This window comes from Pararge aegeria, chromosome 18 (genome assembly GCF_905163445.1).
Source record: "Pararge aegeria chromosome 18, ilParAegt1.1, whole genome shotgun sequence".
NCBI lineage: Eukaryota > Metazoa > Arthropoda > Insecta > Lepidoptera > Nymphalidae > Pararge > Pararge aegeria.
Window position 1 is genome coordinate 15,712,057 of NC_053197.1, and position 15,339 is coordinate 15,727,395.

At 35.6% G+C, this 15,339-nt stretch overlaps 1 protein-coding gene across 3 annotated transcripts in view; it reads right to left on the reverse strand.

Annotated features, from left to right (window-relative positions):
* LOC120631357 (MAGUK p55 subfamily member 5) overlaps nucleotides 1-15,339 on the reverse strand; it is a 211,221-nt gene that overhangs the window by 98,740 nt on the left and 97,142 nt on the right. For all 3 annotated transcript variants that reach the window (XM_039900879.1, XM_039900878.1, XM_039900877.1), the window contains 2 exons: nucleotides 8,018-8,133; nucleotides 1,843-2,507 (listed from right to left, as the gene is read on the reverse strand). In XM_039900879.1, coding sequence (XP_039756813.1) covers nucleotides 1,843-2,507; nucleotides 8,018-8,133 — 781 coding nt within the window. The remainder of the gene's footprint in view (nucleotides 1-1,842; nucleotides 2,508-8,017; nucleotides 8,134-15,339) is intronic.

A 15,339-nucleotide genomic window follows, 5' to 3' on the forward strand; every position in this document is an offset into this window, starting at 1 on the left:
TTAAATAAATAAGTTCATATCATATCATTCTGACTAAACAAATAAAAAGGTGTGTTATGAATATGTGTGACCTGACAGTGTTTGTATCCTCTTTGGCTGGGATATGACATTTTTTTGCAAAAATGCGTTTGTCGATTGGTCCTTCTATCACGCAGTAACAGAGCATTAGGTATTCATTCTCCAATCCTCAATTTTCTGTAGTATACGTCTCGTCCAGATGATAGAGATAAAATTTGTTTGTACGGCGTGCAGTAACCGAGCAGGGAAAGTCACGGAGTTCGTATCCATATTTTTTATCGATTTATTGATTGGATCAAATAATTATTTATTTATTACTTAATTTTAGTACCGCGGACAGAAGAGCTCGGTGCAGTAAGCGTTATATTTAATGATGAAAATGAACATGAAAGTGAAAGACTATACTTGTGCATAAAATGTAAAATATTGTTAATAATACATGTGACACATATTACTATATGAGCGGTATTGTATTACATCTGCGTAATATTATTACCATCATTTTTTTATTGAAAGTGAAATGGACCATAAAATATGTAAGTTACATAATTCAGAACAGCGGATTTAATTTAAAGATTTACTCTCGATACTAGATTTTATCATAATGAAAAGGTGATAAAATAAATGAAATAGAAATAAAAATAGGTATAGACTTTCTAGTAAAGTTATGTACTTTTCAAGAGTAACGGAGATTTGGTATTTCCAAAATGAGACAAAGTAATTTTTACTATTTTTGCAATTTTACTAATTTCTTCGTCGGTCTTGAACCTTTATCAGTTTGGTATCATTTAAATTGAATGGGGATCTGATCATAGTAAAAAGAAAACTCTTTTTATTAAATTGCGCATAGAGGAAGTTTCATTATTTTTAATCATCTTTGAACCTGGATTTAGCCTCATAACCCCTTCCATCGTAATATTTAATTTAATTGTTTTACAGCTGTTATATAATCTTTTTCTTTTATAAGATTAAATATATATTGGTGATAATTAGTCACTCGAAATTAACGGGGCGTATAGGAATGAATTACACATTACATTTCACAATGTGAAAAGAACGTCACCATGATTTACAAAATGCAACTTTCATTACAAAACAGACCCTGTTAATATAAATTGAATGTTTGAATATTTTAGTAACCGCTATGTTGTTATTTACATCCTAAATCTATATCGCAGGACGGAAGTTAGTTATAAGTTAGTAAATTACACATAAAGTTAGTTATAAGATACACAAAGCCCATTCCTACACATTTTTAAAAGACCAGAAACTCACGCGATAGCAATGCATTTTAATTCCCCTGTATTGTTTTCCGTTGTTCGATACTTTATAAATTACCCATTTAGCATTTAAAAAAGTGTTGTCTGGTCTTTTAAAATGTTTAAAATATTCCAAATTTTTGAAGCTTCTTCTTAGAACAAAAATACTTTCAAATCATACCTCGATCAATTTAGAAAATGAGAGCCATTTAAGATTCACGATCTAAACTTAACGGATTTAAATTCAAACACTGGTTCGCCAAACATATTGCTAGGTAAAAGTATATTACGAATCTATTGAACTAGTTTTGAACTCTATTGACTCTATTAGACTATTGAATAATGGCGTATTCTCGCTTCATGAATAATATGGTGGGTGAAATCATAGTGCGTTTATATGAACTGGGAGAGTGCCCAGTATATGAATACGGCTTTGAAGCTCTGATTTTTGTCCATTGATCGCAGTATGACTAAGTAGGCACATAAATCTAATTCCCAAACCAAATACCAATCCCAACTCCATAACCCAAACCGATGGCACGATGGAACATGCGCTTGTGTTTACCTGCATCGGTACACTCTTTCTGTCCACGGTAGCCGGATATTTGGGGGTAGTTTTCACTATCTGGACGAAGCTCTCCGGCACATCGACCGCCACCTCCCTTCCCAGCAATACGGGCGTCGTGTCAAACCCAGGCGGGAGTTTGTAAGAGGCGTAAACAGCTTCTCTGATCAGTACGGAGTCCGTACGCGCGGAGTAAGTGACGCCTTCCCTGCAGTCTAACAAAGAATCTTCTCCATTAGAAATAAGCAGCTGAATCTTATGATCACTAAGATTATGGGTGGTGTTCGATGCGACAGATGCTACCGACTCCGACCTTTCAGAGATCAGATCACACTTCGCTGTTTCTGAGGATGTCTTGCTCTTCTTACTGCCGAAACTAGCTGAGCCATCTGAGCTTTGCGGGAGCGAGAGCAGTTCCATTGTGCTGTTGTTTTTGAAGCTTCCGGAACCGTCGGAGCTCGGGCCGGATATGTCTATCGTGCTATGCAGGACGGTGCTCTGCTTGCTGCCGAAGGATGTCCCGGAGCCGCCGGAGGAGAGGAGGGGCTCATCGTCCCTGGTACGGAGGCGTACCTGAGGGGGCCGCGGGGGCGGGTAGCGGGGCGGCGTCTTGTTCCGGGCGATGAAGCTGTCCGGGACGTCCACCGGCATCTCACGATGGGGGCCTGGAATAATAGAAATCAGATTTGTACTTTTTTATCATCATCTCACGCCTCATATTATGCCATTTAAATTAGTGTCTTTATCTATTAATGTCACAAAAATAAAGGGCTGTTTAAACATTAAACAGATTTCGGGGGACTTTTTAATTGATTGATGAAACACTCCAGCTTTGTCCCTACTCAAGTACAACCATTTAATTAATGGGTTTTATATTTTAGGTTATGCTTCCCGTTGCTAGTAACCACATATGGAGATGTGATTAAGATCAAGTGACATAGAGGAGGAGTTTCATCATCATTATTATCATCATTTTCAACTCATTACCTGCCCACTACAGGGCATGGGTTTTCTCTCAAAATTAGAAACGTTTAATCCATAGTCAAAACAAACTGTAGATACACTGGTAAACTGTAGACTTCACACGCTTTTGAGAACGTAATGCAGAACGAGTTTTTCCTTTGGCATTATAGCAAGTGTTATCTGAATTGTTTCAATTGAATCGCCTATATCTCCGAAATATTAGAGGCTGGGAATCTCAATGTTCCCTAAAAGGTGGACGTAGCCTTAGTTTTAAAAATATGCAAATTTAAATACAATAAAAAAGTAATTCATTAAACCACTCTACTTAAATTGAACCCTTATATCAATGAGAGTTTTGGAAAGTGTGATAACGTACGTACGATACTGAAGCGAAAGAAATTTTAGCTTAGGTCTGCTAGCGATAAGTAGACACATACTTAAGTAATTTAAACTTATGTAAACACACAAAAATAGAAATCCTACACATGCCGAGTATCATTCACATAACTTCAAGAGGAATATGCAAATTCCTAGAATGTTATATCAAAGACCAACGCTCTACTGTCGACCCTCAGTTCAAATATTAAAGCGAGTCGAGCTGAATTGATATAAAAGAATAACATACAAAGCGAATAAATCTGTATGTTTAAACTGACAAGGTCACAAATGTCAGACGCTAGCTAATATTATGATGTTGAAGAGAAGCAGTTTAATAACAAATTTTTGTCCATTGCATAACAACATTTCTCAGCATACTTATCTCGAGAATTGGATGCTTTATACGATTGCAAAATATCTATTGAAATATTAAGAGATTCTTTAAAGATAACTTTTTTAACCGACTTAGAAATGGAGGAGGTTCTCAATTCGTCGGATTTTTTTTTGTATGTGACCCGACTACATGAAGATGCCTGAACCTATTTGTAATTTTTTTTGTATTTTAAAGGGCATACCAATTAAATTTTATCGAAATCGGTCGAGCTGTTAATAAATCATCAACAATAATGTAACCCAAACTAGCAATTTTTTTTTTGCTTGGCGTATTTTGAAGTCGTTTTTTTTTAATTTAATTTTTTTTTTATATTATTATGGTCATAATTGACGGACTAAGGAGATGTTCTGAAGATAAGTTGAAAACCATTGCCTATAAACAGAACACACAAGAAAGACGTCTTAATTAGAGGCACATGACCTCACGTGCATGTAATTCGACTGGCAATTCCCTTCAGACTGGAACAGCAATACTACTTGGCAGTAGGAGTTAGCATTGCGGCAGTACTTTGCCCGACTAACTTTGACGTGATTACTAACTGAAGTGTTTATATTTCTCCACCCACCTATACTTGACAAATTAAATATTAAAATATTGGATAGAAGCACTACTACTTTGCGTAAATCCATGATAAATTATGAAAATTAAGCTTAATTTGCTATACTCCGCGAAAAGTAGGAGAAACTTTACAATTAATAATTGATAGACAATTATTGTTTTAACAATTATTCATTGTCAACATCTCCTGAGGAGTGAGGATGCTCCGGTTTCGAAGCGAAACATGCGTAGAGGGTACATTGCCGAAGATCTGTTTGATGTGGTGTATAAGGATTGAAGAAATTATAAATTACACCATACAGATTCTCCTGCTTTTCGCGGAGTATAGCAAATTAAGCTTAATATTCATAATTGACTAAAATAAATTCCGAACTTACATTCCCGTATCGGTAATCGTACTCACACCCAATTGGTTTAAAGTCAAACATAATCAATAGATCAACCAATTTATTTTGGCACACGAATTAGTTAGGTACCATGATAAATTTATTTCTGAACACACGAAAAATATTATTTTCTAGGGAAATAATATTATATAATATATAATTACAAACTAAAATTAATATTTACAATAAATATAAGCCGTCTAACTGTTCACTTATGGGCATAGTACCCAAAATGCTGGCGCTATTGCCCCTTTGAATTGCTAGACTTAGCCGTTGGGCTAAATAAGCGCCAGCTCTTGGGTCACCAAACATAATGACCAATTTTTGGGACACGATGTTAATAAAATTTTTCGTGTCCGAAGACCATGGGCCCAGAGTCTCAAACGCAAGCGCCGCAAAAACGTAGTCATTACAAATCACTGAGTATTTACGGCGCTTAAGCATTAGGTATAAGGTACGCAGCCTATTAAAGTTTAACAGATGGACACACACGGGCCACGTTTCTCATTGAAGAAGCGGTATACATGCATAGACCCACCACGCTGGTCCAATGCGAGTTGGTGGGCTTTAACGACCACAAGTAAGTATTAATAACCGGGACCGACGACTCGACGTGCTCTGCGAAGCATGAAGTTGACACCGCCAGTTACCTAACTTGTACTGAAGATGCCTTTAATGGCCGATGTATAATTTCTGGCCCGACCTGAGATTCGAACCCAGGACCCGATGATCCATATTACAGCCTGCTAACGAATAGACCAAAAAGGAAGTTACCGATTCAATGACTGAAAATCACGATTTTTAGGTGTAATATAGCGTCTTTTTGTAAAACAAAAAGACGCTATGACATCATTTGTTCGCCAGTTAATGCATTATCAAGGAATTGCGTTAGGTTTGTTTTTATACGGCCATCATACGATGCTGGAAACAATAGAATAAATATGAATAATCAAGTCATTAAAGTGCGCATTATTAAGATTTAGATGAAGACCAACATATTTTAAGATAAAGTTAACATCCTGCATCGGACACTTTAAGGGTATTTTAATGATCAATATGGTCAATTCTTAATGTTGTTGATATATTTCGGCTTCGTCCAGCGGCTTTCTATAACTCTATTTCCTTGAAACCACCTCCGAAAAGACGTATGCCCAGCAGTGGACGTGTATCGGTTGATATGACGATCATTATGATTCTAAAAACTATATAGTTAAAATTAACGAAATTTTCATCAAACATGTTCGACATACCAAGAGAAACGGAGACACATAAAAAATAACTCACTCCATAAAGAACCTCTGCTTGTAGGATTTTAGTTAGTTACAAATTCATAATGCATTATTACATTTATATTTTAATTATAAATCTAGTTATAACTTTGGGAACCAAATTGTATTTGAAATTAATTTATCATCGTAATATTATAATTAATTATTAGTTTTAAATAATGTTAATGATTTTTGCACGCCAATCTTGGCTGAATATGTAGATCATGAATTACGCATAAAATATATGTATTTTGAACCATGTTGAAGCTAAATAAATAAATATTTATATTAAATACTCAACCCCTTCTCATTGTGGGAGGAGACCGTTGCTAGGACTTCGGCTTAACTTTCGGGGGGGCTGAGGTCGAACCCCGGAACGCACCTCTATTTCTAAGTTAAGTGCGTTAAGGAAAACATCGAGAGAGAACCTCGATTCCTGAGAGATCTACATAATGGCCATCCGCAATTGACCCGTGACCTGTAGTGGTCCTATGCAGTGGGCGGATATGATGATGATGATGAAGATGTATAAGCAAAAGCTAGGTGACAGAACTTGTTTATTCATAAAAATGTAACGAGAAATAAAACAATAATTAGCAGTAGGTACAGTACAAAAGTTTCGTTCACTTGAATGAAACAAAAACGAGGAAAAATTTCTGCTGTTTTGCGTGGAGGTCGCCGGGACACGATGTTATGCCAATTTATCAAATTAATACAAGCAAGCTCGCCTTTAATGACTGTCTCATTATGATTCTTGTTCAATCTTCTTAGAATTGAAAAAAAACCCGACAATAAAACAACTATTGTAGTAGAATTTTGCAAACATGTAGGTATTAATAGCAATGGTTAAACTGATTTATATATTAGTTACAACATATTTTAGGTTAAGAAAATAAATATCTGTACATAACTAACGTAGCGACATATTCACATTATGTGAATACACATTAAGCTCTTTAAATAAAAAGAAAAAAAATGGTCTGAATGTAAAATGGAAGGCCTATTCCAACAGTGGGAATAGGCTGTGCGTAATGGTGAAAAGATAGGAGATTTATTTTTAAATTGTGAATACACGTTTACAGGCATGTACACGTATGCCTTTAAATTTAATATATATGAATATATATAATATATATTATACATATATTTATAAATTTTACATATATATTATTTTTTACTGGGAAGTCGAAGATTTATCTACTAGGCGTACACTTATCACAACTATATAGTAACGATGTAATAACACAATTACTCTATACACTATCCATATAATGAAAGAAAGTTGTAAGAGTTATTAGGCTTGCCACCTTAATGCGGAATCTGCAGGGAGGTCAAGGTATAGTATTGCCAAATTATTGTAGACTTTCGGGGAATTTAAGGTATAGGGTTGCCACCGTACTTGACTTTTCGGAGAGCTAAAGGAGTAGGTTAACGTGAAGGGTTGCCAAATTAATGTAAACTTTGGGTGTGTTTAAGATATGGGGTTACCACCTTATTGTTGACTTTTCGGAAAAGTAAAGGGTTTTCACTTTTGCTCGACTCTTCTGGTATCGGGTTGTCAAATTCATGTTAACGTTATGGGTTGACCAGCATAATAATTTATGTAAGCTTACAGAAAAATCCTATTTAAATGGTTAAGGATTACTTAAACGAAAAAAAAGCTTGGGTATGAATTGCTCCAACTGCATAGCTAAATATTAATTTGCTGTGAGACGGTGATAAAAATAAAATTACCCGGCTAAGTTTGTTGTGGGCTCTTCTTAAACCAGGCCGCGTTTGAACCCTCTTAGCTCTAGGTTTAAGTTGACGAACAATGTTATCACCATCCCCTTACAATTATGTAAACATATATATATGAAACGGTGATAGTCGAGCTCGACTTCCCTTTCGGGGGGCCGAGTTCGAATGCCAGCACTCACCTCTAACTTTTCTAAGTTATGTGCGTTTTAAGTAATTAAAATATCACTTGCTTCAACGTGGTGAAGGAAAACATCGTGAGGAAACCTGCATGCCTGAGAAATCTACATAATGTTCTCAAAGGTCCACCACACACTAGGCCAGTGTGGTGGACTACGGCGTTAATCCCTTCTCATTGTGGGAGGAGACCCGAGCTCTATAGTTGGCCGGTAATAGGTTGATGACGATATGAACGCTTGACAAGTGCCTGTGATAGGCCTACATGGATAAAATATTTTTGAAATTCCACCTCCTGAGGTGAAGGTTCTTACCGGTGTCGGAGGTGAGCGGCAGCATGGAGAGCATGTCGGTCTCGTCATCCGGGGGCGGGCGTTTCTCCTCCTCGGCACCTATCACCACGATACTGGAGCCCGAGCGGCGACGGGGCCTGGAAATGAGAACAGGACATGTCAAGTCTTTAACGTAGTTTGTATTAAACGTAACCTTATAGAAAAGTCCTATTATAGTATTAAGGACTACGTCAACGATAAAAATGCTCGGGTGTTATTGCTCTAGCCAGGTTGGTTCTTTAATAGTTTTCAATGACAATGTAAGATGGTGATAACAAAAAAAACAACCGGCTAAGTTTGTTGTGGGCCAATTCTTAGACCAAGGCGCGTTTGGAAACCTCGTAGCTTTAGTTGAGTAATTTAGTTAGCGCCATCAACTCACTTCTATGTCATATTTTAAATGTAATGTACGCATCAAAAGTGCCATCTATGTGTCTATTTGAATAAAGAAATATTTGACTTCGACTTTCCATCGAAGCACCATCGAAGTAAAACAAAAACGATTTATTTTACTTCGATGGTCCTGTAATTCAAAACTTGAAAACAAGTCAAGTAATTCCAGACTCGATTGCGAGCGAGCAAATCTAGTACGGCTTCAAAATTAAGAACATACAGAAAACGTGTATACGACTAATATTGAAGCATCAAAAACCGCTCCACTTTAGAAGTGTTCCATATAGCAGTTGACGGTAATTATTTTACCCCTAATGTTCTAAACGTTTACCATGAAACGGACAGAACGGGAAAAATATGTGAACCAGCAACATTTCCTGGGTGTGAAGTGAAACGTGCGCGGGGCGTTTCCACTGTTTTTGGACACAATGCATGCAATAATGGCTGAAATATTTCGTGCTTTCAAAGATAAATTTTAACCTGACATTGGCTACTGTGTAAAGCCAGAAGAAAAAAAGAAAATTTAATAGAGATTTTCAACTTTATGTACCTGTCCTATGTCGATATATGTAAAAGTAACAGTTATTTGACAAACACCGTAACAGCGTTACAACCTACGCATACTCTCGAAAGTAAAAACGGAAAACCGGTTTACATTACCTGTAATATTATCACTAAAACTGTAGCAGAAAATATACAACTATATACACGAAAGTAAAAACACTTTTGGCTAACTTATATTAAATCAACACTTCAATAATTACGGAAGCAAACAGAAATCGTACTATAAACTGCTTTACTAGACACATTGCACTGAGAGTAATCAAAATAATATGATACACCCCTTCATATATTATGAGAAAAAAAACTATTTAATTCTTAAAACAATGCACTTAAGATTCAAATTACGAAGCTTTGTTATAATAAAGCAACGTATCGAATTTTTTACGCGACGAGAAGAAATACGCAACGTCACAGATATGACCACTGGGTCCAACACCTCCACATATTTATATGGAGTGGTATAAATGAATTGATTACTTCGTGTTATCATTAATATAATTACGCCTCTGTTTTTCAAGGTGTCCTAAAAATCATTACAGACTGTATATAGGGGAGTGAGATTATAATAATATGATTGCTGAGATTTTAGTGAGCGACTTCTTTCACCAGGGCGCTTATAGAATCTGCGTAGCATGGAATTCGAGTTGACGAATGTAGTTTTAACCTTCACCATCAAAAAAATGCAAATGTAAACTGTATGAAACTATGAAAGTTTCGGAAGGAGCCTTTAAATAAAGAAAATTTTCATTCGAGTAAAGTAATCTAGTGTTGATGATAGTGAGTAAGGCGTCGTATTCATACAAATGGTACCAGTTTCTGTAAGAATTAAATTACAAGTAATTATTTAAAGCTTTCATACTGGGGCAATCCAAAAAGTTCTATATAGTTTGTAATAAAAAACACAAAAATTTGCTTGTGTCCGCTATTGGCAAAAGCCGGTATAAAGACTTATCATATATCGATAAGTACAATCGGTACCGACTACCACATCACTACTTCCTCGACGACTGAGTGAATGCTTTGTACGTAACTGTTGCATAGTTCCGAGTGCTACCCTCGTTTAATTTAAAAATATAGGATTAATATCTTTAACAGTTCAATGCATTTAATTTTTATTAATAAACGTACGTCTGTACTAAGTTCTACGTAAAACAAGTTATTATCATCTGTTAAGTGGCTCAATAAGTTGTTAAAAATGTTTAGTTTATATGCTGTAAAGTTTTAAAAAGGTGTTGTAACCTGCTAAACTGTAAGTAGTATATTATTGATTTTTTCAACCTAGGCTAGTCACTAGGATATGAACTGTAATACAATTATTTAATTAATAAAGATATTTTAAAAACAAACAAACAAACAAGTAATTATTAAATTTATACCATTTTGAAGTTGCCTCGAAGAGATCGCTACTAAGCTATAAGGCCGCCTTTTGTACTCTACTTCCGTCGCTGTATTTATATTCTTCTTTTATTTCCCTAATTTCACAGTGGTGTACAAATAAAGAGTTTAATAAATAAATAAAATACCTAAATCTTGCAATAAGGCCACCAAACTAGCTTTATTGTATGTTTTAGTTTGTTACTTTAATCTTTGTTGTCTAAAAATTTATATAAGATATGTGTTGATATAAGAATTGATAAAGATTTTTTTAGTATTTCCTTTGTGTACAAACCACTATTCATTTTAGGAGAGAACATATAAAGCTCAGGTTGCCTCTAAAATATCAGTTAAAGTGATCTTTGTTTTTTGTGTTGTTTATTTGCGTTTTGTTGCAATAAAGATATTCTATATGCGTTATATATGTAAATTGAATTCAATCATTAATGGATGGAAGCGCAATGTCTACTCCTAAGCATTGTTAGCTTGTTTTGGTTTTGACTTTCGGTTAAACTGAAGATGCCACTGCGTGCGGCCATGCGAGACGTTCCAGAGTGTGCACACGACTTTATGTAACGGCTTTGAAATTTAAATTCTTATGTTATCTCGGAGGTAACGAGCAAGGTTTAATTATAGATGCCCTGCAATTATTTTGAGGCTACTTTGGTAATAATGGTTTTAGTTGATAAATAAGCAACCGAAACTGGGTTATGTGCTTTAATTAAAAATTACAGTACAATCATCATCGTCATCAGAGTTAACTTAATTATTTTCTATTTAAAAGATTCCCTATTATTAATTGTCTCTTATTATTTCCAATTATTGTGTCTTAATACTCCCACTACACCAGAGCGAACTGCCCACTACACCGCCGAGAATCGAACCCAGGGCCTCCCACTTTTAAGACTATAGTCGATAGCGCTCACGGCTCACCCCTGTGCCAGGGAGGTCGGTAGAATCAATAATGTTTATTAGAATCTATGGAAGCGTTGATATATATAATTGAAGTCATTGGTTGGAAGTTACTGATCACTATTACTCAAAGTCCTGCACTGTGGGCACGGCATATGAGAAAAAAGTCGTCATCACCCGGCCACCTCTTCAACGAATTTAACGGAATATAACAGAGAGCGGGCAGAAACGTACTCTATGATACTTACTACTTTACAGTTTTTGCTAGACGATTTACACCCTTATATGTTACCAAGTTGTAACAATTAAACAGGAAAATCATATCATCACAAACTGGTTAAAAACACTTACTTATTTAAGGGGCACAGAGGAAATACTTATGGCAAATAAAAACCATTTATAACATAAATGGTTTACTTACCCATTACAACGTACTAGTATATTTACCGTTTTTCTATTTATGCAAATAAATATATTAAGATAATATATTTATATTAATATAATAATATATTTATTTATTTATCTATATATGTATATATATCTATAATAAATATATATCAATATGTATATATCTTGTATCTTGGTACCTATCTTATATATATATATATATATATATCTTGTGTGCGTGTGTATGTCACTAAACTCCTCCTAAATGGCTAGACCGATTTGAATGGATTTTTTATGCGTTTGGGTGGCACCCTGGATGGTTTAGATTCACAAATCAGCCCCAGAGATGGCGCTGGGGTCCGCTAGTAATATATAAATATTGAGATCATAAAAGGAAGTCTGCTAGTCCTATGTGAAACAAAATAAGAAGTCATTCATGGTCTCCACAATACAGGCTACCTAGTATACAAACTACTATCAATTGAATTTGTAATATTTCTGAAAATAATGTTTTTTTTTCCTGCCATTTGCTTCATTATCAAAATTAAGCTTAATTTGCTATACTCCGCGAAAAGCAGGAGAATCTGTGTGGTGTTATTTATAATTTCCTCAATCCTAATACTCCACACCAAACAGATCTTCGGTAATATACCCTCATATACGCACGTTTCGCTCCAAAACCGGAGCATCCTCAGGAGATGTTGACTTTACAATGAATAATTGTTAAGTCATTTCTAAGCAATTATTCGTTGTAAAGTTTCCGCAAAGTAACGCCTGCTTCTATCCAATGCGATCTGCTTCGTAATGGGGGAGGCGTTATTCACGCAGATTACTGTTAACGGCGATTGCTGATGATAATGATAGCTCAAAGATAAAACCTACATTCATTACAAAGTCACCTAAGTAGGTCAGGCGAAAAAATCAGAAACAAAAGCTCCCAGTTATTTATTCAGGCTTTCCGGGACACATTATGACGTAAAGCTGATTGTACGGGCTAATCTGAGCGCGGTTGCTCTTAAAGCTACGCTTGCGGAGAATAAAACGCATGGTATAATGTATGGTGTGAGGCATAAGCGGCAGTTCGGTGTGAGCTTTCATCACATACAAATTAAAGGGCATCATCATTTTATCATTGACGGCCGATTGGCGCAGTGGGCAGCGACCCTGCTTTCTGAGTCCAAGGCCATGGGTTCGATTCCCACAACTGGACGATATTTGTGTGATGAACATGAAGGCTTTTCAGTGTCTGGATATTTATCTGTCCCTATCCCTATCCCTACTAATATTATAAATGTCAATGTAAGTTTGTTTGTAACGCTTTCACGCAAAAATTACTTAACCGATCCTCATGAAACTTTGTACACATATTCTTGGAAGTGCTAGAAGTAATGTAGGATACTTTTTATTCCGACATTATGCTCGGTTCCTTTGGGAGAGGGTATGAAAGTGTTTTACAATTTTACACCATAACTCCGACAAATTATAACTGATTTAAATAATTATTTTTGTTCTATAGAGGTATGTGTTTAATTTTCCCCAAACTTTGTGTAGATCTGAATGTGGTTGGAGATAGAGGACAGAACTCTTCATTTAAGGCTTAGCGATACTAAAAAACTTTAATTTTTTTTACGACTACAACTAAATTGAATGCCACATCAAAAAACAAAATCAAACGCAGACGAAGTCGCGGGAAACAGCTTCTATATTATAAGTATTTATGTGTATTATATTCATAAAAAAATATTCATCTTAGTACCCATAACACAAGCTACGCTTACTTTGTGGCTAGATGGCGATGTGTGTATTGTCGTAGTATATTTATTTATTTATTTATTAAAAAAAAACTAATTCATATTTTTTACATCGGTCAAGGGTCAATCTACAAATTCCCTGAACGTTACGCACCGCCAAACCGGCGTCGAAACTTTTGACTGACGTCATTAATCATCATCTAAGAGTTGGTGAAACGTTTTTTTTCTCTACGAACCACCCATATCATAAGCCATCCGATCTTATCGTTTCCTAGAGTTGAAAACGGTCATTAAATCATGATAGAAATAGAATATATTATTTGTAAAACCTACCAAATATTTACAATATTTGTAATTATATCCCGCTATCAATTTCTACTTGCACCATAGTCTCATCGCAATATTCCCAATTTCAGTGGCATACATAAACCCAAATCCCGACTGCTGTGGCCATGCCTCAACAAACTTTTATCGCTTTCCTGCTTGATGACATACAATAAAATATCAATGAGGTTTGCGTACCTATTCTTGCAATATTCCTGATTTCTCAGCTCAGCCGCTTGACGTTCACTGTTGGACATTGGTCATTTAAATAAAGATTTGTTTTTTGTTAATCATGGGTGGAAACAGGGCAACACTTCGCAGAGCAAGCAATTCAGCTTTATTGGAAACTTTAATTCCTCAGCAGATCTTTTATTTGTACTTATAAAGATACATCGAAGGCAGAACAGCATAAGTCGCAAATCCAGTGCTTCTGATTTTTAACCTTCTGCCAAAAGCCCGAGCTGAATAATGGTAGGGAAATTTGAGCTTTACTTCAATGCATACAAGATTCCTTTTACTCCGATGTTCAATATACTCGAAAACGACTTCTCGATTGCGAGCAAAACAAATAATGTACTAAGTCTACTGTGTTAAATAGGTTGAACGTGTTGAGTCGATATATGAACGAAGATTTTATCACGCATCACATTATTCTTATTAGCAGCAATAGTTATGAGAATGTCCACAATTCTCTTTTTTATGGTCACTCAGACGTCTAACTCCAAGCCATTAGTGGCTTAAGAGCTCACAGCGGTGCCAATGCACAATTTATTCACGCTTCAACTAACTGCCGGATCTTTCTAAATAAATAAACTCACAGCACTTTAAAAACCTTTCATGACATGTTATCGAAATAGGAAAATCTTGTGACCCAATGAGCATACAAACACTATGTTAGGTTTTGATTTTCTCAGATATGGAAACAATATATAGAAACGTATGAAGCATGAAGCATGAACATTCCATTTAGCATTTGACAGTAATTATATAACCTGTAATGGTTTAAACGCTTACCATAAAATGGGGAAAATGGGAAGAAGTTTGTGAGCTAGCAACGTTTTGGACACAATTCACTGCATGAAACAACGGCTGTATTAGGGTTCTTAATTGTTCAGTTTTTTTTTTTTATATTTTTTATCAAAGTGTTTTTAAGCTACATTTAATTGGAGGAAATATCATACATATTTATAATTTTAAATCTACCGGACAGGCTGCTGTCACTTTGTTTTTGACTCCAATGTCGATTGACGCCATATTGGCGCTGTAAGTTAGACGCAGTAAAACGAGTGTCCGAGGAACTAAAATTGACCAAGGGTTAACTGTCCTTTGTGAAATGCAGAATTTTCCGTATTGGCCCTGACGGTGATCAATCTCCAAGAGCAATTCGGAAATTTATTATTCCGATTAGATTCGCGTAGAAACCGATTAGGGGTAAGGGTTAAATTACCATACTACTTCAAACAAGTTAGCCCGTCACCATCTGAAATTGCAGTCAAGGGTTAGCTTATATAATAAAAAAAAAAAAAGCTTATAGTCAGTCTGTGGGTGATGTTTAGAGAATTACATGATCCTTTGACTTCGTAAGGTTGAAGTTTAAGA